This window comes from Enoplosus armatus, chromosome 12 (genome assembly GCF_043641665.1).
Source record: "Enoplosus armatus isolate fEnoArm2 chromosome 12, fEnoArm2.hap1, whole genome shotgun sequence".
Classification (NCBI taxonomy): domain Eukaryota; kingdom Metazoa; phylum Chordata; class Actinopteri; order Centrarchiformes; family Enoplosidae; genus Enoplosus; species Enoplosus armatus.
In genome coordinates, this window is record NC_092191.1 from 15,691,220 (window position 1) to 15,713,496 (window position 22,277).

A 22,277-nucleotide genomic window follows, 5' to 3' on the forward strand; every position below is an offset into this window, starting at 1 on the left:
CCAGGGCAATTTCCTTGTGGTCGGAGTTGCGCGTGCGAGAGAGTAGAACTATCATGTGAAACTTCCTGGGTACGCTGGGGAAAAGTGTGAGAGGCAGCCTCTGCTACTGCGAGTGTCAATCAGAGATGAAAGAGCTGACCAGCCTGCAGCTGCTCCGCCAACCCAGGATAAGCAGTGAGTTATTTATTCACTATCTATGAATTAGATTGCTTATAAGCCAACTGTTATCATACTAGAGGAAAATATGGTTGCTTTGATGTTTCTGGATGTGAGCATTTGTAAGCTTGTTTGGGTAAAGAGATAGATTTTCAACTCTGTGTGGGTGTGGGTGTGTGTGTGTGTGTGTGTGTGTGTGTTTGTGTAGGCAGGTGTATGACAGAGGGTCACGGTAGACTGGAATGACTAAAATACTTTCACCTTCAAGTTAGTGTATGCGCTCAGATGTTCCCTGCCTCCCAGCACCGAGGAAAGATAAGATGGAGATAAAGTGGTACACTCTTCCATTATAAACACTGAGAGCACCTTGACTGCACACACTGAACAACAACTAGTGCAACCCATTAACTACTCATATCAGACCCATGTGTGGACTGGTTTAGCCTCTGGGGGGTGGCACTTTTACAACACAAGCTCCTCAGTACTTTAACACTCCACAAACCTGCTCTTGGTGGTCTACGGTAAGCAATAACAACCAGAAAGGTCAAGCATGATGATTTCATTTTCAAAACCATCCACCATCACCAGTACCAGAGGCAATGCTGTCAAAAATGAAACAGTTAGGACCTGATTTACTAAGATCCCTAATAAGACGTGCTAATGTTAATTTGACAATTTTTGGCACTTGCATTTTGCAAGGAGTGCTTTTTAACCACTTAGCTTTTATGACCATATTTGAGCCAAAATCATGTGTATTTGTCAACTGGTAACAATTGAAATTACACCAGTGTTTACAAACACACATTATGATTAAATGTATAATGTAAAGGAATAATGGAAATGTCATTTTGAGCTATACTCTTATTTGCTTTCTTGCTGGGAGTTAGATGAGAGGATCGATATCACTCTCACATCTGTACGCTAAATATGAAGCTACAGCCAGCAGCTGATTAGCTTAGCTTAGCACAAAGGCTGGAAACAGGGGGAAACAGCTAGCCTGGCTCTGTCAAAAGGGAACAAAGTCTGCCTGCCAGCACCTCTAAAGCTCAATAATTGACACGTTATGCCTTGTACAAAAAGTATATTGTATAAAAATGACACATTATTGTTTTATGGGGGGTAATGTGCCGGACAATTTTATGGCTGGGTGCAGTGACCTCCTGGTGTCTCCGCTGGTTGCCTGGTGACTACACCGTGAGGTTGGCTGCTGGCGGTAGTTTCAAATTTAGCGTACAGACATGAGTGCAATTAATCTTCTCATCTTAATCTCTGCAAGAAAGCCCATACTCATACTTCCCAAAATGTCGAACTATTAATTTAGATAAAGGGGGTGAATTTAATTAATTGCTTCATAAATTGTTTTTAAAGGTAAGCTATTCCATCAGTCCATTCTCTAAACTCCATCTTCAGGGTTACAGGAGGCTGGAGCATATCCCAGGTCGCTGGTCCATCACAGGACTGACCCTAACAAATACAAGCAATTTAGAGTCACCAATTCAACAAACCTGCATGTTTTTGGACTGCGGCAGGAAACCCACACAGACATGGGGAGAACATCCCCACAGAGAGCTAGCTGGTGGATTCCAGCTGTGACGTGACAGAGCTAACCACTAAGCCACCATGCAGCCAGTAAATGTAAGCTATACATTAATTAATCAATAGTAATCACTGAAACAGCCTCTAATAAGAAGGCTGGCACGAGAAGCCTTGGTAAAGCAGTAATTCTCTAATGACATATCTGCTGTGTCCTTTCCGCTATCAGAGCTCCAATCTGTGAATGGATGTCTGCTTAATAACTTCTCTCTCTACGTGTTATTACACACACAATTACCTTTCCTTTAATGACTTTCAGCCTTGGTAAATTACATTTGACAAGCAAGGACAGAGCTTGCATTATGCCCGTTTGAGTTTTTGCCAGTGGTAACAGTAACGAATATATCTTACCACAAAGAACACTGTGGTAAATTAGATCTGTAGCGTCTCTCAGATAAATATTTTCCACAGAAGACTAAAGTGTGATTTTACTTCTCAGCATGCAGGCCTGCAAAGGTTCAGGGCCAGTCAACCTCAAACATTAGCTACCGTGGAGAGGTGCTGTGATAACCAGCATTGATGACATTTCTTTTTTTCTTCCAGCTCTCAGTTTCCACAACTGCAAAGAAGCAGAATTAATTAATTTAAACTTGAAGTGATTGTTGAGGACAGTTAATGAAACACACTTTCCATTGTTCATAACTGTGTTTGACATAGACTTTTCTACACAAACTGGAGCTTTCAAAGACTCTCACGAGACCTTCAAACACAGTGTTCTCAACATTAAGAAGAGGCGATGGACCTTGGCACTAAGATAGCATGTTGCAGCAGGATTATTGCCTCTTCCTTATCAATGTCAGGCACACAGCATCAACTCATAGGAGGGGCCTGTATTCAAGACTCTTAACGACTATAAAAAGTGTCCATGAACTGCCAAGAGAGTCTCCTCAGGTCTGTTATTGTGGAGGAGGATCAGCATTTGTTGAATTGTTTGACGCTGTGATGTGGGATATTTACTGAAGCTCGGTCTGCGCCAAGCAACCAAACTGACTCATTTTCATTCTGGCAGTGAATCCAAGCTGCGGCAATACAGTTACAGAATAATATGGCTGTTTGGGTCAATACGCTCCTGTTGAAAAAACACTACAGGTTTTACTTATTGTGCAATAACTGTGAGCCTAAGCTGTACAAATATACACCACAGCAAGAATAAGAAATCACATAATGATATCTACTAATACTGTACGTCATGTCATAAATCTAATCCTGTTTTTTTCAGAATTACAATGTATATTAAAATGAATATTCAAATAAAATGCTGTCACATGTTTCAGATCTGTTTTTTGATTATTAGGGCTTAACTCTAGGCCACTAACCAAAATAACAAGATCTCCACAGGCTGTGGGAAACACAGTACCAACAATTGCTCTGAACAATTAAGTCCCTTCTGTTTGATGGGGACATTTGAGCTACTCTCATCGTCCAACACTTCACACACACATACGTTAATGTGCAACAGGACTGAAATGTATGTCACCATATACAAAGTTACAAAACACAAGAAAGATTCAAAGCCAAAGCTGAAAGTAAAAGAAAAATCATGCTTTATAAGCACATTATCAACTCCCGCAGGAAACATGAAACTTAAAATGTGACAGATTGTTCTTCTGAAAATAGAATGAAGAAAGAAGCTGCTGTGACCTCTCTGCACCACCAGGCCGAGCGAGGGGAGGCCCCGTCTATTTCTGTTGATTAGATTGCCACAGAGGACAACAGCTGCTCTCTCTAGATACCAACTACAACACAGAGTCATACAGAATGTATACACACTCAAAACACACCACTTTATTCTCCCGATACAAAACGGCACCAGCTGGTTAAGTCCCTCATGACCTCAACACCTTTTCTTTGTGGATAAAACACAATAAGCAACAAACAGGTGAGGAGACAGACACATCTTCTGCTTACAAACCAGCAACTCAAATACAATTAAAAAGTAAAACATCCCATAATGTTACCAAAAGAACATTTTCTAGCTCTTAGTGCTGACTAGAGTGAGACATATGTAGTTCTGAATGGCTGGGCAATAAACTGGAAACAATTATCAGCACTATATTTTTCCTCAATTACAAAATAAGTATACAGAGATACTTTGTCCACATGGACCAGTGTAAACGGACACACACTGCAGAGAAAAGGAGGGTAAGTAAAGCCAATTCAGAGAGTAGTCCCTGCCATTGCCAATTGTCAATGAAAAAATCTGGGGTGAGGGCAAAGATTGGAACTGGAACCAGGATAGTCAACAAAGATGGGTAACACAAGGAAACTGTATTCTAAACCAAGGATAATATAGTGCTCTATTAACAGTAATAAGAGGTCGATGTTTCAATGGGTCATTATGTCTTTTTCAATAACAAATTGTACAAATTTAACAAAAAAAAGCAAATTTTGTGATAAATATTGTTGATGACATGACAACCTAGAAATCCACTGATGTTTTAAACAGAAAAGTAGAATTATTCTCGCTACCCTTATATGTTACAAAAAACCCAGCACAAGCTCAAGAGAAGAGCATGTTGAAGACACTGCCAGGAAAAAATGATGCATTCAGAGACAAATAACACAACTTCAAAACAGACCGAGTTTGTCATTTTAGATGATGAAGCATGCATCAAAAGTTCAGCCACATCACGTGTGACACATTCAGGACTCAGACAGAAACGTGCTTCATACTGATCTCGGTGAGCAAAGAAGCGAAAAGCAGCTGCCACGTATTGATTTACTGATTGACTTATGGCACGGCGTGTTATGAGCTTGCTGCTGCTCAGGGACCAATCTCCACCGATCACAGACAAGTCAAACCTAAACTCAGGTAACTCCAATCACACCAACTCTTCATCCGTCATGCCTCACATGTTGTCAGTCTGCTGTGTTTGACACCTGAGCGCCGCCTGATCCACAGCAACACATACTGAAGTGTTTACATGAGTTCGGAGCCAGGGGCAGACTCCAGCATTTGTCACCTCTGCACATTCCCCGTGCCTGAGCTGACGCGATCATCAGCTGCTTTAATTACTGGGAACGACTCATCAGCAAGCAGCCACGAGACTCAGATGTCCCCTTCTGCAAGATGTCTCACAGATCAGATTGACTAAGGGTTAATCTTAGATGTCACAGATGCTAAGTTAAGTGGGCCTCCGTGTAAGATCGTGCAATTGAATAGGCCTGTGGGTGTGCTCTGAAAAGGCTGCACTAGGCCGTGTGTTTTCAGCCCCGTCTACCCAAGAGCCGATTAGACTCAACAATTTAACTTTGAAGATAATTCCCTAAATGGAAACAGTTGGTAATGTCTTATATACCCTTGACAGGTCAGTTGATCAAGTCACTGCAGGGTGAAATCCAACAAATAAAAGCACCAACTCAAGTCTTAATATATACGACAGGGGTGCAAACCTGTCACCTTTCAGCAAAACTCACTGTTTTGAATCCAATTTGTGTGATTCGTGTCAATTGGGGCGGGGGGGGGGGTGGATACATCCATGGGACAGAGTCACCAGGACTGAAATGAGAACTACGCCTCTGAGTTATAAAAAAAAAAAGAAGAAGAAGAAGAAAAAGAGCTCCTATTGGAAGACTGAATATGGCCACCTCTGGGAGGAGCCCCTGATGGTTCCATTTTCTTGATGGTAAGCTATTAACAAGGCTAATAGGTATTTAAACAATTTGAAGGCTTGAGAAGGGGAAAATGCCAAGCTCACTGATAACGACAGAAGCTGAATTGAAATGACCTTGTGACCTTGTTTATCTTTTAGTTTTAGTGGTTGTGAAATTAATTTATAAACGTCATATCAATATCTAGCCCTGTCTTTTAATTTACCAAAACTGATGCCCCCTTACATTACTTTTGTAGCAGTAAGCTTACATTAATACTAGAGTGACTTTTCCCCATATCTTCAAACCAGCCCAGTGGATGAGGAAGCTGCTGAGGGATAATTAATGAGAGACAAATGAATGGGAATGCTATTTGTTCCCAGTTAAGTGAGTTAACCCGTACAGCTGATGGTAAATGGAGGGCCTCCTATAGAGAAAAGAGCTGGTATAGATGCATGACGGCCATTTTACCATCTACCATACATCATGTCCTCTTGTCAAATGTGTTCAAATGCACAAAGCTATTTAATATTGCATGTTGAGTACATAGAGAGAATGACATGTAGAGTATGTTGACTCTATGTCTTATGCTCTGCTCTCTCTTTGAAGGCCTGTTGTCAGCAGCTGCAAAACTGCAACTTTTCAATGACTCTGCAGCACCGAAGTGACCGACATTTATTGTACAGTTGAAGTGATTCACATTCTGATCTGGCCTTCTCTCCCCATTCCCTTATCTTTCTCTCTCAGTTCTTCTTCCTGCCATGCTCATTCACCCTCTCTACATCTCCCTCACTAGCAGGAGAAAGGCAGCCAGCCCCAGAGAGATGGGGGGAGGAGAAGGAGGGGAGGCTGCAGGCAATCACTGGCCACCGAGAGGAGAGATGAAGAGAGTGAGATAGGAAGAGGGGAAGAGTTAAATGAAATTTCCAACACATTAAGCACACCCTGTTACACAGTGCATGCACGTGCAGGGTAAAGAGGGGTGGGGGGGGTGGGGGTTGCTGAGTGACCGCTGTCCAATGAAAGTCTTTTATGGCTAAGGAGAATTGATCCAGTTACAAGGGGTTCCCTGGATGTCACTTTCCCACTGAACCCAACTGTCGGCCTCCTCTCTCAAGGACATGCAGACCTTTTATGTGTATGTGTGTGTGGATGGACATCAGGGCCTGGACAAAGACATTACTGGAGACACGCTGCAGGGTTCCTGCAAAACCAATATAAACCAGACAGAAGGGAAGAGGGCTGCACGGTCAGTATCTGCCTTCACCATTTATCACCTGAGAAACACTCAACCCACACACATACGTGAATGCAAACACACACTACCCCTCTGCCATTTATTCACCGCTCATGTGGGACACACACATATACGCAAACAGGGTCACGAAGGCGGGGTGTGCAGAGAGTGAAGTTGACAGCTTAGCGTCTGCTGCTGCAGCAGAGATGAATGGGCGGGCTGAAAACTGCCTTCATTCATAATGGAATACGCCAACAAAGCAGCTTCATCCCCAGGTGTCTCGGGGACTATAAGAGCCAGAGAACAGACAAAGACAGGAAAGCAGGGGGAGACTGTAGGACAGAATGGGAGGGCTGTGCAGGCGGCGCAAAGGCTGATACATGCTAGGAAAAAAAAGTCCAGCATCAACCATAAAAGTATGTTTCTGATTTATTGCCCCAGGTGTTACCCAAATGAAGCTAAGAAGGGCAGAGAGAGTGGCACCATTGCTGGTATTGTTGGAAAGCCAGAACGGCCTGGAAATGTCAGAACAAACATTGCTGACGTTATCACACTTTGAAAAAGACCTTACTGTTCCATCTGGCTTTTAAAAGGGAGGACTTAAGGTCCTGTAAAGACGAATGAAGTGAATATGAAGAAGTAAGCAAGTACAAAAAGGATTTAGAAACAGACTGCCGTGATAAGGTCAGAGCCAGTGGAGAGAGGGGGAACCAAAAATGTGCAGTTTGCTTTATCTCATACAAAAGACACACACACATCCTCCGAGCCGCGGAGATAGAGCCGATGATCAGCAGCACAGAGAGTAGAAGCGTGGGTGTGAGGGGGAGGAAGCACAGGCACATGAGAGAGAGGGAGAGAGAGAGAGAGAGACGGAGTGAACATCATCAGCATCAGCATCAGAGAGGAGGGACTGTGCAAGAGAAGACTGTCTGCGTGTGTGCGTCTCTGCATGTCTGCAGGCCTCTCCGTGTGCGTGTAGTCATTACAAAGCACTCATTCTTAGCACCAGTGAAAGCCACAAATAGCAAGAACCACCTACTGACACAATGCTGCATGAATAGCCACATTAAATAGTAATATTGGAACAGAAAAGGGCACATTTTCAATCTTTAAAGTGTGGCAGCCAATACCAACATTGTTTGCACAATTAGGTATAAAATCAAGTAACACAGCCAAATGTTGTATATATTAAGTAAAATATGGCTTACACTCAGTATTGGCGGGCTCCCAAACTAAGTGGCCTTTATTCTACACAGCCAGCAGAAAAAGCTAAGAGGGTCTTTTCAAGTGTTCACACATTGTGGGTTTCAGAATAGGAAGTAGTTGCTTACAAGAGTCAGCTGCTGAATGAGCACATAGAGCAACCGCACTGTGTCTCTGCAGGTAAGTCCTACTCAGGCTGTACAACCAATCAGCAGAGACCCTTTCTCCATACTTTTTGATGGCCTCCTGACTTCACAACACTGCAGCTCATCTTTGACGGCAAGTTGTAACTGTAGTCAGTCACATCCATCAAATTTTAGGGGGCCTGTCATTTGTCTCAGGCTTGTATACGATAGGGTCAGCTGCTGCTGACATAGCTATATTAGAGGCAAAGGAGATGGACAGTAGTATGAAGTTATCATCTCAGTCCTTAATACAACTGTGTTTAACAGATTGTTCGGTCTGTATTACATACCTGTAATGTATTCCCATGTACAACTACAGTAAGGCTAATGATTTTCAATGTACCACCTGTCTGTGAAATACATTAAACTGGTTCCAGTCTATGATCATCGGCTGTGAAACTCGAAGCGCAGTGTCACAAACATACGGTCAAGGCCACGTGGGTGACATCCCCTACCAATGTTCTGACTGCTAACAGCATATGTTAAACTGCTTGCCCAATCCAACAACCTTTGTAAATCACGTATTAGAATGTTTATGGGCTGGTTAAGAATCACATTTACACTTCACAGACTCAAGTTAACTGATTTTGTGGGTTGAGGGCAACAGGATTACCCACAGCTTCCACCCACACCACCTGACTGAAGGGCTTATCCTCTCACCTACAGTATGATCTTCTTAAACAGGCTCGTTATAGCACACTCGAGCTGTGCGCAATTCGAGGCGAGCTTGTATATCATTTTACACTGCACCGACACATCAGGAAGTTACTGCAATAATATGGGCCTGCTTAAGAGTTACTGTATGTTAGATACTGTTAAGGCAAACTCAACACTTTGTGCTGCTCCTTCACATCAAAATGTTTTCCATCTGCAAACAACTGCAAGGCATTTATTGTGATGACTTGGTCACCAAGGCGCTGACCGACTGGTATCTCCTTAGATGACATTTCATGAAACTGGTGAAAGTCTAGGTTCAGTTTTAAATGTTGCACAGGGGAAATGGTTAGAGAAGATGCAGCCACAGACATCTGTCTGTGACGGGGATAAAGAGATGAAGAGATGTAAGCAACAGGTGCTCACTGAGGTTGAAAACCTCAAACATCATTGAGACAAACAGCTGCGTTCATGTTGCACGCTTAACCACTGCCAACATGCTAACATCACAGGTCCTGACCATGGTCCTGTGACACAGTTCAGGTATCGCAATCATATTGCCACACCTCCCTCCCATCTTGTCTTGCTATTCATTACAGCAGCAGCCTCATAGCTTTTTGCTCCACCAGAATTTGGAAAAGCACAGAGGCCATTACTCTGATCAATGAATTCCAGTCTGTTTTCATGAGGCGGGTGAACCGGACCTCCTCAGACACTCCCACTGCCTTAGACATACAAATATGTATTTTGCTGTGTAAGAAGAACAGTTGAACACAGGGCTCAAACAGAGTTATGAACCAAATGGCAATATTTTTCCCCATGGGTTTTTGTGACAATTGCAAAATAAGATACAAAAATTGAGCAGCAGCAACTCTCCTCAAATTGTAGTTTGACAAAAAATAACGATTTATATTCAATTTTGCATCAAAGGAAATATAAATCTGGAGGACAGCCTCATAGGCAATTCAATAATTCAAGACTGGAATGAAAACTGCCACTGCCTGTGCATCGTAGCGTTACACTTATTCCAAAGAGGCGACTGAATGCAGAGCAGTGGAGTAGCCCAATAGCCGAGCTGTGAAGAAGGCTTTTCCACTGAGTCCATGTCGGCACAGAGAAATGTTGCACTGTATCCTGCTAGATGAGAGGATGTCAAGAATAGAGAGGCCATCTTTGCCAACGTAGCAGAAAGCAGGAGACAATGAGATGGATAACCTTCAATTCTCTGTTGGAAAGGGGACATTTTCCGTGTGTAAAGTGTTACCCAGGCAACAGCAAAGTCTCCAGGTACCTGTATATTTACTTCTCTTCTCATCTCAAAATCAGCCACTGTTAGGCACATGCACTTAGTGGCCTTGATTTTTGGCAAGGAGAATTTCTCACGTCTTCCTAATGCCGGTGTAAAATACCTGGATTTACAAGACGGCTCAATACATTGTAACTTTAGAAACGCTGCCTAAGGCTGAAAACAAAAAAGCACGGCAAATGTGTTACTGTTACTGAAAAAGGAGATACTCCTAACCTCCTCTTCAACTCCCACATCTTCCCCCTCTCACATCTCCATACCCCTCCATTTATTCTCCCTGCATCCCATCCAGTTCATGTCCAGGTTGGGATTTCCCCAGGGCTCCGCGAACAACCTGGGTCAGTAAAGGCTCTGGCAGTGCGAGTTGAAAGCTCTGCTGGAGGTACATCACTGATCCGCTCGGATGCTAAGCTCAGCTCTTCTGCCTCCTCACTGCTTAACTATTTTCCCTGGGAACTCAACAGCCAGGCTGATAGCTGGTAACTGTCGGGCTGAATGACAAGCATTTGATCTCCATGCAGCGGCTGTATGGAGGAATAACTCAGTAACCTTTCTCTGACAAGCAGATAATTGTCTTCTCCCTGAGTGTAACAGGGTAGTTATGGGGATCTGCTGCAGACGGGCTACACAGCAGGCGAAACACCACAGAAGAGACACAAATAACAGGGCCAGAGAGATGTATATCAGCAGAGTTTTTCCATATGCACAGTGGAAACACAGCACTTTTTTTATTCCAATGCCACAGAAACGGCAAACAGCCCCACCCACTCTTAGATCAATACCCCGAGGACAACAGTTACACTCTGTTACCCACATAAGTAGAACAAGGAAACAGCTGAAGCAAAAACATTCAAATAATTTAATATAACTGCCAAATGCTGGACATGTGGCCATGGAGCAGAATAATTATAGTGAGGCAGACACATTCACATGCCTCACACAGGCTGCCAGTGGGTCATGAGATTCCAGTGCAATACAACAGCCCCAGACACTCCTAATTTCATAGACTGGTCTATAAAAGTAAGATTTCAATTCATGTTTGTGAGTCTGTCCACACCACACACAAGATATTTTGCATGCATAAGGGGAAGGAGCAGTGCTGTATTTGCTTGGCACACTGTGTGGTATCAAGCAAGGCAGGAGTGATGTAAACTTTACGAGCACAATGGTTTGGAGGAGCCTATTACATGTTTTTTACCAAGCAAAATGGGGATGCTGCTGCTGCAGTGTTTGGAGTCGACTCAGACATCTGCAACCGGCAAAGAGGAACGAGCTTGTTTTAATTTGCCTTTCCCGGACTGCTATGGCAACACTGTCCTGACAACTAGATAGGGAATGTAAATACATACTTTTAGCTAAACTAGCCCAGAATCCTGTCCTCCACAGCGGCTCTCTGATCACAAAGCCCAATGAAGACTGTCTCCATGGAAATGCATTCTCCAACAAAGTCTCCTCTCCACCATCTCCTCAATCCTATTTATAGAATGGTGGAGCACTAGCTAGCTGGCAATGGATGAGTAACAGCATAGTGAGAATGGAAATGTCTAGTATCTCCACCTCTCCATGCTGCCCGTCTTTTTGCTCACAGCTTCATTTCAAATCAAAGGCTTTGTACAAGCGTCCACAAAAACAGCTGACTGACAATCCCGAGCCTCAAAAGAGAAAGCAGGTCTTATGTGTGTGAAAGTTGTGAGAAGCGTGTGTGTTTCAGGCTGGTGCAAGGCCTGCAGGGTATGCACACACATCCATGGCAGACAGCAGTGTGAAGACAGCGCGCGGCTGGGTCATCGCTAACCTTCTCTGGCAGAAGGTCGTGGGACTCTGCGGTCCATTGCTTTTTGACCTCCGTGTGTGGAATGAGGATGAGAAACCCGCAGGCATCTGAGGTCAACAGCTTCTTCCTCAATCTCAATCAAGAAAAGGGTGTGGGGCAAGTATGTGTGTATGCACAAAACAGATATTTCTCATTTCTCTCAAGGGTCTGTCAGACAACAAAGAGCTGGACTAGCATAGTTATAGCACACCTGCAGCATAGCCTCAGCCTCCTAAGTGAGCAACAAAAAGACCATCTCAGTGCCTCTAAAGTAACAGTCAGTCTGAAAACGCTGTCAGACCTCAAGGGAAAAGTCCTCCCCAATCATGCGGATAGTGCTAATTAGCATTAGCCTACACGAATGTCATGCTTAATACCACACTGAAGTTGCACCATAAAGATGAGCTCCTACAAACAGTGTGGCGTTAACCCAATGGCAGAGAACAACAATTATGGCTGTCGGCTTTCATTAACAAAGACACTCAGTCTCAATGGCCGCTAACGAGACCTCGAGTCGCCATCGTTTTATTCAAACGCTACCATATCTGTAGTGCTGCTGCCGTTACTATAGCACATCCCTTCTTAAACAAATGCCCCGATATCACTGTGAGTCAGTGCTCTTTATAATCCAAAAAACAAAAGAATTTCAAAATCGTCCATGTCACATCAGAGACCTCATCAACAAAAGATTATTGCAGCAGAGCTATTTACATAAGCAATTTACTTACTGCCCTGCTTGCCAGAGGTGCCTTTGAGCAGGGACAAGATTACATCTCTCACACATCGTCCCCTCCAAGTCCTTACTGACTTTCACAAGCAGCACAAGAAGACCGAGCTCCACTTTATGGGGCAGGGCACAGTGTTTTAGAGTAGGCCATGATAGACGATATATGTATACCCGTGAGACAATATCAATTTGTCAACTGTAAGAGATTTTTCTTCATATTTTATAATGAGGTAGCGATCCTTTTAATACAGTATGTCTAATCGTATTAGGTCATTGTGGTCAATGTTGCAAATCAATGGGCAGGATTGCTTTTTGCAAATATTAGATTTACAGGGTAATTTTGCAATAGTGTAAAGTAGCACCTTGACTTTTCAGGTAGGTTTTTTATTGTTACGCGAACCATGATGGGATATTTTATCCATATCCCCCAGTACAAGCTCTATGGTAAGAGTTGAAGACATTTCGTCACTCAACCGACCCATTCGTCTGTTTTCAATTCAGCAACAGTCCAGTAGATTTGCTTGATTAGAACACAGGTCAGCAGTGAGTAAACTCATTATATGCTCTAAATGTACAATCATATTATAGCATGTATAGTAGATAAAGAATGCATGACACTATAGATCACATCATACAGATGTATAGCTTTTTTTGTGGAAAAAAAAGTCACAACGTGTATGTGAATGGAAAAGCCGCAATACAGTCAGTCCACAGTAATACTACAGTATTAATGCTGTCCTGCCTCCTATACAGTCAAAACTGTGATATGATAATTTGACCATCTTTGCACAATGACCTTCTAATAGGATTATCTGGTCAAAACCTCGAGAAATACAGAATACCATTAAAATGACTGGTTGGCGTGGATGAGGCTCCAAAGTGCTGAGGCAGCAAAAGACAGCCTTATCCCCCACCAGCACCCTAACCGCATATTTGACCCCTCCCCACCTCTTCTCATGGCCATAGAACTTCAGCTCAGCTCTGTGAAACAGGCAGGCTTATTCCACGTGCATCTCCAGCCATTGATCCACTTGTGCTCATACAGGAGTTAATTAAAAGAGGCAAGGCTCAAAGCTCAGACCCCTGATTCATTTAAAACTAGCACTTAAGTAGTCAGAGGAGACAGGCATGCTATCAACAGGAAATCTATTAGAATCTTCACTCTGAAGAGAATAAAAAAAAATACATATTCACACCAAAAAACACACTCTAAGAAATATGAGCCTGGGTTATAATTGAGCTCGTTGTGACCTCTGCGAGACATGGCTTGTCTCTCTGGTCCAGATGATAATTACAAATAAAACAATGGGACTTGAGGGCTTAGAGTCCATTGTTGGACAGCGGTGTGCATCTTTGTTTGTTTTCTCCATGGTGAATCCCCTGTGTGTGCTTGTGTCTACCATAGCACTGCTACAATCTGGGTAATTACAGTGCAAACAAACTGGGCGCCAGGCCGAACAGAGACTCTTGCTTTCTGGGGCTCATTGACTCCCTGGATGTGCTCAGAGTCTGCTCAATCTCAGCTCTTGAATTCTGGTTGTGTAATGAGGTTTGTCACAAGCATCATTCAGAAAACATGGACAGCTCATTTCAGGCAAAGAGCAGGTCGGTATTGGAAAAGTGAAGAGGGACAAAATAGGGATTGTGAAGTTTTGTGGGTCAGGATAAACAGGCCTTACATCTCCTGGAGACACAACAAGGGAGAGGCCAATTTCACTCCAGTGTACTTTGTTGTTTGTGGGTGGCAGTTTTCCCTTTTCCTGTCATGACCTTTCAGACCACATCGTCTCTGAATAGCTACCAGGCAACCACTTGTTCCTGTGTACCTTCTGAGATACCCACTTAATCCATGTTTAAAGGCTTCCTATTCAGAATTTTTCTTGTAATGAACACTATAGAAAGCAGAATCAAATGACAGTGTTATATAGTGACTGTACACATAATTTACTAACTCAAAGGGCATTTTTCGTTTTCGTTAACAATCAAGATGGCTGCCGCTGATGTGGAATGTTCTGAATCCACTATCAGTATTAAACGAACTGGACGGTAGTTCATGTTACATACAAATGGTAAGTGTTGGCTTCTAAATCACGTCATGCCAAAAGTCTGTGTAAATGTAATGTTGGATGTTGTAACTAGCTACCTAGCCTAGCAGCCTACCGTTACATCACACGTTTCGTTGTTCTGATTGGTTGTAGCGTCCAGAGGTATTTTGGTTTGTGCCCGATGATAATGCCCCTTGAAAATCAAAAATGAGAACTGCGAGGTTCCAGACTGATTTGCATTTGCGAATTGGCCGATGCCAGGCTACAAAAACTCCATAGCATAACTTTAAAATCGAATTTCTAGAAAATACAAACAGTGGAGAAAATAATATACTGTATCAACCAATACACTTATTTTAGTAATTCTACTTCTTTTGGATTTGCTTTGATCATGAGAACGTGTGATGACCTTTAAAGAGACACTTTAAGGAAGTCTGTACGCTTCTTTGATTTGCTCTTGGCACAAAGCGTGAAGTAGTAGTATATGTATGCAAGTTCACACAAGCTCTATTACAAAGGCTGTAACTAATGCATGCCAATCACCCAGGGTAAAAAAAGGAGCAAAGTGAGCTGATGCTAAAAAGAAACAACAAACAGCAGCCTGCTTGGCACTACGCCTCACTAAGCCACCATGGAGAGAGAATTCCTCTCAAGTCGTCACACACTCCCACCAGCCACAGTGACCTCAACACAAGGATGATGTCACAGCTCCCAGTACATCCTGTTTAACCATGACCGGCTCTCATTTCCCTGGTAACCTAACACCAGTGTGATTCACTACGCAGATAAACTCTTAAATGCATGCAGATTTGCTTCCAGCAGAGCAGCCCCATCCGTCCTCTTCACCTCAGAGATCCACGAGCTTTATCAGAGGAGACCACTGGCCACTACTCTCAAAATCACCGGGACAAAAAAAGTGTAACGAACTTGAAAATGTCTAGCCCTCTTGCCATTAAACCAGTGCATCGATCCAGCAGAACAAAAGGACTACTTATGAGCTTGTGTGTGGGGGGGGGGGCATCCAAGCAATTAGAGTGACATTAGCATGTTTAAGTATGCAGGGGTCCCCCTTTGAAAGTGAACTGTTGATGCAGATGTTGGAGATAAACCTTGAAAGGTAAATAAAGCATACAAGTTACTCAAGTGTTGTCTTCTATTTTGGTTAAACTATAACCTAATGGAGCAAGAATTGTGTCCTTATATTCCCAGTAATGTATTACGTATTCCTCGAACAGAGTTTTCTCAGTGACTTGCATGCATCCATCAATCATTTACAGAGCAATTATACTCAAATCAGTCGTCAGGGATCTTAAATGCTCAGGCGTCATCATCATACATGATAGGTCTCATTTATGTATGTATGTATGCTTCTGAAAACAACGCTCATTATATTTTGGAGGGTGCTGATATTCACAGCTATTCTGAAGTTGGCAGCAGCAGTTTTACTGCTTGGTTGAGCATTTTTACCTATGTATATCTACTCAATTAAAACAGGGTAACGGTCCTCTGAGTTAAACTCCAATTTCGAGGCGTACTGTGTTCTGTAGTTAAGACAGATGCAATAATCCTTTCAGTTCTGCTGGCAGTGAGATGGCAAAAAAGGCTATAATGAGAAGCGGCCCAACTCACTCAGTTCCTCTTCATTGAAAGAGGCGAGCCTGAGGCAGAGGGAGTCCTCATATCACACAATCTCAACTTTCCTCTGAACAACTTCCCAGCCATTACTCCACCAGTAAAACAGGACTCATTCATACATAATGTTACCAATTCCAATTAAGAGCTGCCTCACTATTGACAGCTAAACCAGCTTCTTCTCTCCTGCTGCCTCTCTCACAGTGATGATTCTCCTCTTGCTGCCCTGCCCTGATACGATTGTTTTCTGCTTTTCACTGCACAATTGTAATTTATGGATATGTCAGATTTGATAAGCTATATTGTTTTCAATTCAATGAAAGCAGCACAATGTAGATAAGTGGGCGCATGGCAGGAATTATGGGCACAATGTGTTCAGAGAATACAGCTGTATCATGGGGCTGCTATGAAAAGCTGTACACACACAATAATCTGATTACTGTTTTTACTGTCATTAGGATACAAAGTCTATATAATCTTGACTCAATGTGCCTGCTTTCCCCAAGTATGTATATCTGCATCTCAGAGACGTTTAAATGGGAGGCCAATACATTCAAGTAGGAGGGTCTGACGTCTGAGGAAAGGTGTGGACAAACCTGAATTAGCAAAGTGAAATTTGCTTGCATGCTTTGGGAAAAAGCATGTGAGACAGGGAATATCCATTGCATGCGGAAATTGCTGTAGCTAGCATTCACGAGTTGAAAATGATACGCCTATTTATCAAAAGCTTAACTGTCACTACCCACTGTCAATGCCCCTGCACTCAGCCAGCATCTGCCCTCCTCTGCCGCTTGTATTAGTTCAACATGAACTCGTACAAACAAGCGTATCAACAATCAATACGTCCTGAAGGAGAGGTCAACCCCACCCTTCCTCACTGCTAATTAGCTGCATACTGGAGAGTCTTGATATTTTGGAGGGGAACGCAAAGCAAACAAAATGGGATCCATTTGTGACAGGAAGCAAATGCATGTTTGACAGCACCTTGACAGGAGCCAGTAGGGGGACACCTCCAGCAAAAGGAAGGCAGACAAAGGCCAGAGTACACTCAGGTAAGATATTAGCATACTCACATCATGACCATTTGCAAATTAAGGCTGTCCTATTTTTCAGGTTCTCTGGCCTGCAGATATAACTGACTCTCTCCCCCTCACACTGTCCCTCCATTGTACTCCTGTGTAATTTTCAACTCTCCAAGGTTTTATGTAAATCAAGATGTAGAAATGTAATAAATGAATAAAACATGCTTTTCAAGTTCAAAGAAGCCCCAAAAACACAAATAGTACATATAGTATCTAAACTGCAGACTGAATACTCAGAAGATGACCACAGACAGCACTATATGAAAGAGTTGCAATACTAAATAATGGGTGCGGTGCTTGTCTAGGTGTGGGGGAGACAAACTGGTCTAGACCCACACAAAATGACACCTCCATCTGGAAATGCTCTCGCATTATTCGACAGGTTTGGGCACGGCTGACCTTCCTACAAGCCAAATCTGCTTATTTGGACCCAGCATTGCCACAGATTAGTTGCGCTGTCACAATAATGAGCCCAATCCCGTATCTAATAGCAATGAAGGCCGACCTGCTGACGACCTTCAGCTTCTAGCAGCAGCCTCACCTGCCTGCCTGGCAGAGGACGCCACCGGCCCGACGTCCCAGAGATGAGAGGGGTAACCAAGCGTTGCTTCCATCCATCATCGCTTTACACACGTTGGCCTAGTTTAATGTCCCTTTCAGACTTGACTGGAGACATGCTGGGCCACACAGAAACATGGGAAGCAGCTAATTAGTCTATGCCAACAGCAGAGGTTCACCAGTCATTTACCACTTCAAGGGTGAAATCCTTTCTAGAGAACTAATGAGGACTTTGTCCATCAGAACAGTCTCATCCATTACAATGCTACAGCATCTCCATAATGAACAGCACTTTACAGAAGCATGTGGCCCTTCAATTTAGCAAGGGGTTCATCATAACTGCACTGTATATACAAACAAGGAGCGTTTGTCCATTACTGAACATTTCCCCCTTCCAGGACAGTTCCTTTTGACCACAGGGCAAACAGCTGGTGAGCGTGAGAAAGGTTACAGTGCTGAGCAGGTGCTGTAATGTGATGGACTCAGAGAGCACAGGGAAATTAGAAGAAGAAAGCACACGGGAGACAGGACACACACTAGCATATGTCTGGATATCTAGCAGAGCCTAAGAGGGGGAAGCAAAGAGGGAGTTTTTCCTCCCTACACACACGAATGAGCTGAAAAGACCTTGTTTAGAAACATCATGCAGTCATATAGTGACAAACTACACAGCTGTTCATGGGGCATAAATACACCTGCAGTTGAAGCTGCTTTGCATGTTGTTCCTGAAGCAGTACTTGAAGCAATTAACACAAAATGTTAAAAACATCAAGAAGTGCCATGAGATATTGTGATTGTGATAATGTGATTACAAAATATGCAGTATAATGACCCACTTTAGTCAATGTGATGTTGAAATATTGTAAGAATGTTTTCACCTCCGTTGCTACAGCCTCATATGTGTACCGCTTATTTCAAGAAATATGTCAACACAATCTGAGGCTTTAGCTCACCCATCACACAGACCTGTCAACCCAATTGTAATGGAAACAGCAGGAGGATGATGGAAACTCTGTGGAAAAATGTCCCAAAAAAAGGGGGTGCAGCTGAACAAAAGCACCACTCTCAGTTTCATTGCAGAACGCCTGCCAGGTCAGCCATACAGCTCCCAGACCATAACAGACATTGGAAATTACTCTGGCTACTGCTCGCCAGGGTGATCGCCACTTGAGCTGACAGGAGCTCTGTCAGAAACACAGCCACTAAAGCCGTCAGCATTTCATCACTGTACTGAGGTGACAACACACACTTGTTATTTTGTTTGATGGTGAGACGATCCCTGACGTTTTCACTACACTGCCATGAGATGCCAGTAAAGGCAAAGGCAGAGTCTCACAGGTAAAAATGAGACGTACGGGTGGATTACACAACATCAGACCGGTATTGTATTATTCAGTGCGGTCAACACTATCTTTCTGTCAATAATATCTTTCAATATGTTGTGTTGCTCATTTGATTATCAAATGATTAACTGCTGTATGTTCTGAAAGTCCACCTTTCACCTTACCTTTTACCCCGATCCCCTCCCCAACAAACAAACAAATGAGAGCAAACAGCAGTACTAAAAAGGGACACACCGCTTTACTAACAAACCAGAGGATATGATGCCATAGCAACATGGCCTCATTTCTGGAAAACCGTTGCCAATATAAACAACACAAACACACAAACAGGGGTCACAGTTTGTGACAGATTCAAGATTTTTTTTACTGGGCACTGAAGTCCTCCAGAAGGGCAAATCCATCAAGGGAAACGCATTAACTCTGTATCTAGAAATTGGTCTAACTAAGATAGGTTGCCACTGAAGCAGAGTGAGCTAACATGCCTGCCTGGCGATACAAGATTGGTTGTCTCTCCTCTCTTTCCTGTTCATTGCTCTACAGCCCACTTTCTAAAACTAATTCAAACACTGAAGAAGTGGGCAGTCAGTAGTGGACTGATCTGCTCAGTTGTTCAACTTAGTGGAAATAGATATGAAACTGGCTCAAAGCCGAACTTCACTGTGATGTTTCTGAATACATTTCTGAATGATTAGAGACCAGATTTAGCCAAACCAATGTGCAAATTAGTGACGTTTCATTTAACCTTTTTAATAGCAGTATTCTACAAACTGTTTATATTGTATAGTGTTATATTGCTGATCTTATTCATTATGCTGACTACTTGATAGTTCCCAGCCCGGAGACATGTTCCTCTCTTATGTGATCCTTCGCTAAATTTCTAAAAGAAAAAATATTTTTGGGTTCTTGGAGTTTTTCCTTGTCTATATGACTTCACTGAATTAGTTCTTCATGTATTTTACTATAAAGCAAAAAAGGACTTCATAACTTTACCCAATCCAGTTTATGCTGTATGCTAATGTGGAAAGTGTAAGCATGTACAGTAAAGACCAATAGCAGGAACATGGCATAGTATGTGGACTGAATGGAGTACCCAGTCGACAAATCAATAATTTTTGTAACCATACCTTTGACTGACTGAAATTCTATCCTATCACTTTGCCTCATATAGCCAAGCAAGAGTGTATGAAACCCTGCAGGAAAACTCAGATCAATTTTCTCACACACTAAAGAAAACCGTGTAAATTGCACTTCATGCCCATTAAAATTTCCTCAGTGTGCAGATAGCAATCCAATATCAATGAAAAGATGGAACAGTGCAGCTGTGCTGACCAAAGATTCCTCTCCAGCAGAGGTAGCAGACATGATGTGATAAGATCTAAGAGCAGACATGCAGGCTGTCATCATAAACCTCTTGTGTCATAAACAGCCAATCCAGCCCTTAGCCCCGAAATGCCATCAATTATTTGCCATACAGTGGAGGACCATACACTTGTCAATCATTAGACTCCAAAGTGAAGAATGAAATCATTTATTAGCCATGTCAAAGACAGCTAATGTGACATGCCATTCATCATTTCATGTCAAAATGTTTGGTCCTCCATACAAAACGCTTATTTCCACTCTCAGGCATACGTTTAAATGTGAGATCATAAATGCAGTAAGAAGCCAAGTTGTCCATAAAGGGCAGTATTACATTGATGAAACTGACTGTGTGGACAGGTTTATCAATCAATCATTCATCTTATCACCTTCCTAGCAGACCACAGCAACAAGCTGACAGTCATTCTCTTATCACACTAATCCGGATAACTTCCAGCACTGAGCCTGTGAAGGCAGCAGGGATAAATTAGTTTACTCCTACACTCATTGGATTAAAAACCAGGAGCGGGCCTTGACCCCCTGGCCCTAAAGACTACAGCCACCAACTGCTCAGGTTTAATGAACATGTCAGCTTAAGTGGAAATAAATAACTAAAGAAAACGCAATTTGATTTCTCTTTTACTCCCAAGTTCACCATTAAACCCTATATTTTGAACACAAAATATGGAAATATGAACTCAAAGTGCTCATACTATAGAAAACCCCACTGCAACCTGTGATTTATAACCCTTTTACAAGGACTGTTTATTCGCAATGACTCAACTCCCCTGCTACACTTCAAGACAGCGGCATTTTATATGACAGCCGACTCAATAGTAATCCTGTGCAGGTTAAATGTGAGCCATGGAGCCCATAGTCTTCTTTGTACCCCTGGGGAGTTCACCCATCATGACTGCAGCACGTTATAGAAGCCGCAGTCAGAGCAGCTAGTCCGCTCACACCTTGAAATTGAGCTCTAGACATCACATTTGTGTCTTTAGAGGAACACGTCCCGTTAACAGACGCTACATGCTTAATGGCAATTCATAAGTATGTGTCCCACTGCAGCTTTACAGACACAAGTCTAGAAACTGAAAGTCCCCACACTGCGGTGAAGGGCTCACAAATGAATAAAGAAGCTTGGCTGTCACACAGTGACAGGCCCGCGTTAAGAGCTGCAGCAGCAACACTTCGATGGACAAAGACACAATATGACAGGCAAACAAAACTACAACCCGGGCAGACTGAAATAAAATGAAAACTTATTAGGGCCAAGTCTGCCGAGACACAGTGAGCCGCAACTCACTCTGTTAAATCACTTAAGGTTTAAATAGGCCTACTAATTTTAGAAGAGGGGAGAATATCACCTCTCCACGGGGGTAAGTGTGTTCTATTGTAATAGTTCACAGTGGGCGACAGCACCAGTGGCCGGTGTGGAGATGTGGACCAAGTGAGTCTATTCTGACAGCTACTTAACCTCCAGGCCGGTCTTTTTCACAGGAAGGAGTGCCTCATTTAATTTCACAAGGCCTGTGGCAAGTGTGCTAGTGTTGGGACAAGGGAGGAGCAACACAGGAACAACATGAGAACGAGAGAGAGAGAGAGAGAGAAAGGTAATCACAAGACAAATAGGGAGTGAGAAAAAGAAAGACAGAAAGGGAGTGAGTCGTGTGGCAAAAGACGACTCAAAGTATCACAGCGGTATTCCCAGCTACAGTGAAGGGGCCAGGGCTGCAATGACTTCCTCATTCTTTCGTATTAAAGTCCATCCTGTGCCTCACCTCCCTCCTCAG

General features: G+C 43.0%; 1 protein-coding gene across 3 annotated transcripts in view; it reads right to left on the bottom strand.

Moving 5' to 3' along the window:
* The window catches only part of mcu (mitochondrial calcium uniporter), a 51,099-nt gene that overhangs the window by 27,563 nt on the left and 1,259 nt on the right, over positions 1 to 22,277 (bottom strand). Inside the window, exon 2 of one of the 3 annotated variants that reach the window (XM_070915904.1) lies at positions 14,278 to 14,283. The exons of the other annotated variants lie outside the window; for them this stretch is intronic. Within the exon in view, the coding sequence (XP_070772005.1) occupies positions 14,278 to 14,283 (6 nt within the window). The remainder of the gene's footprint in view (positions 1 to 14,277; positions 14,284 to 22,277) is intronic. 3 annotated transcript variants of the gene reach the window in all.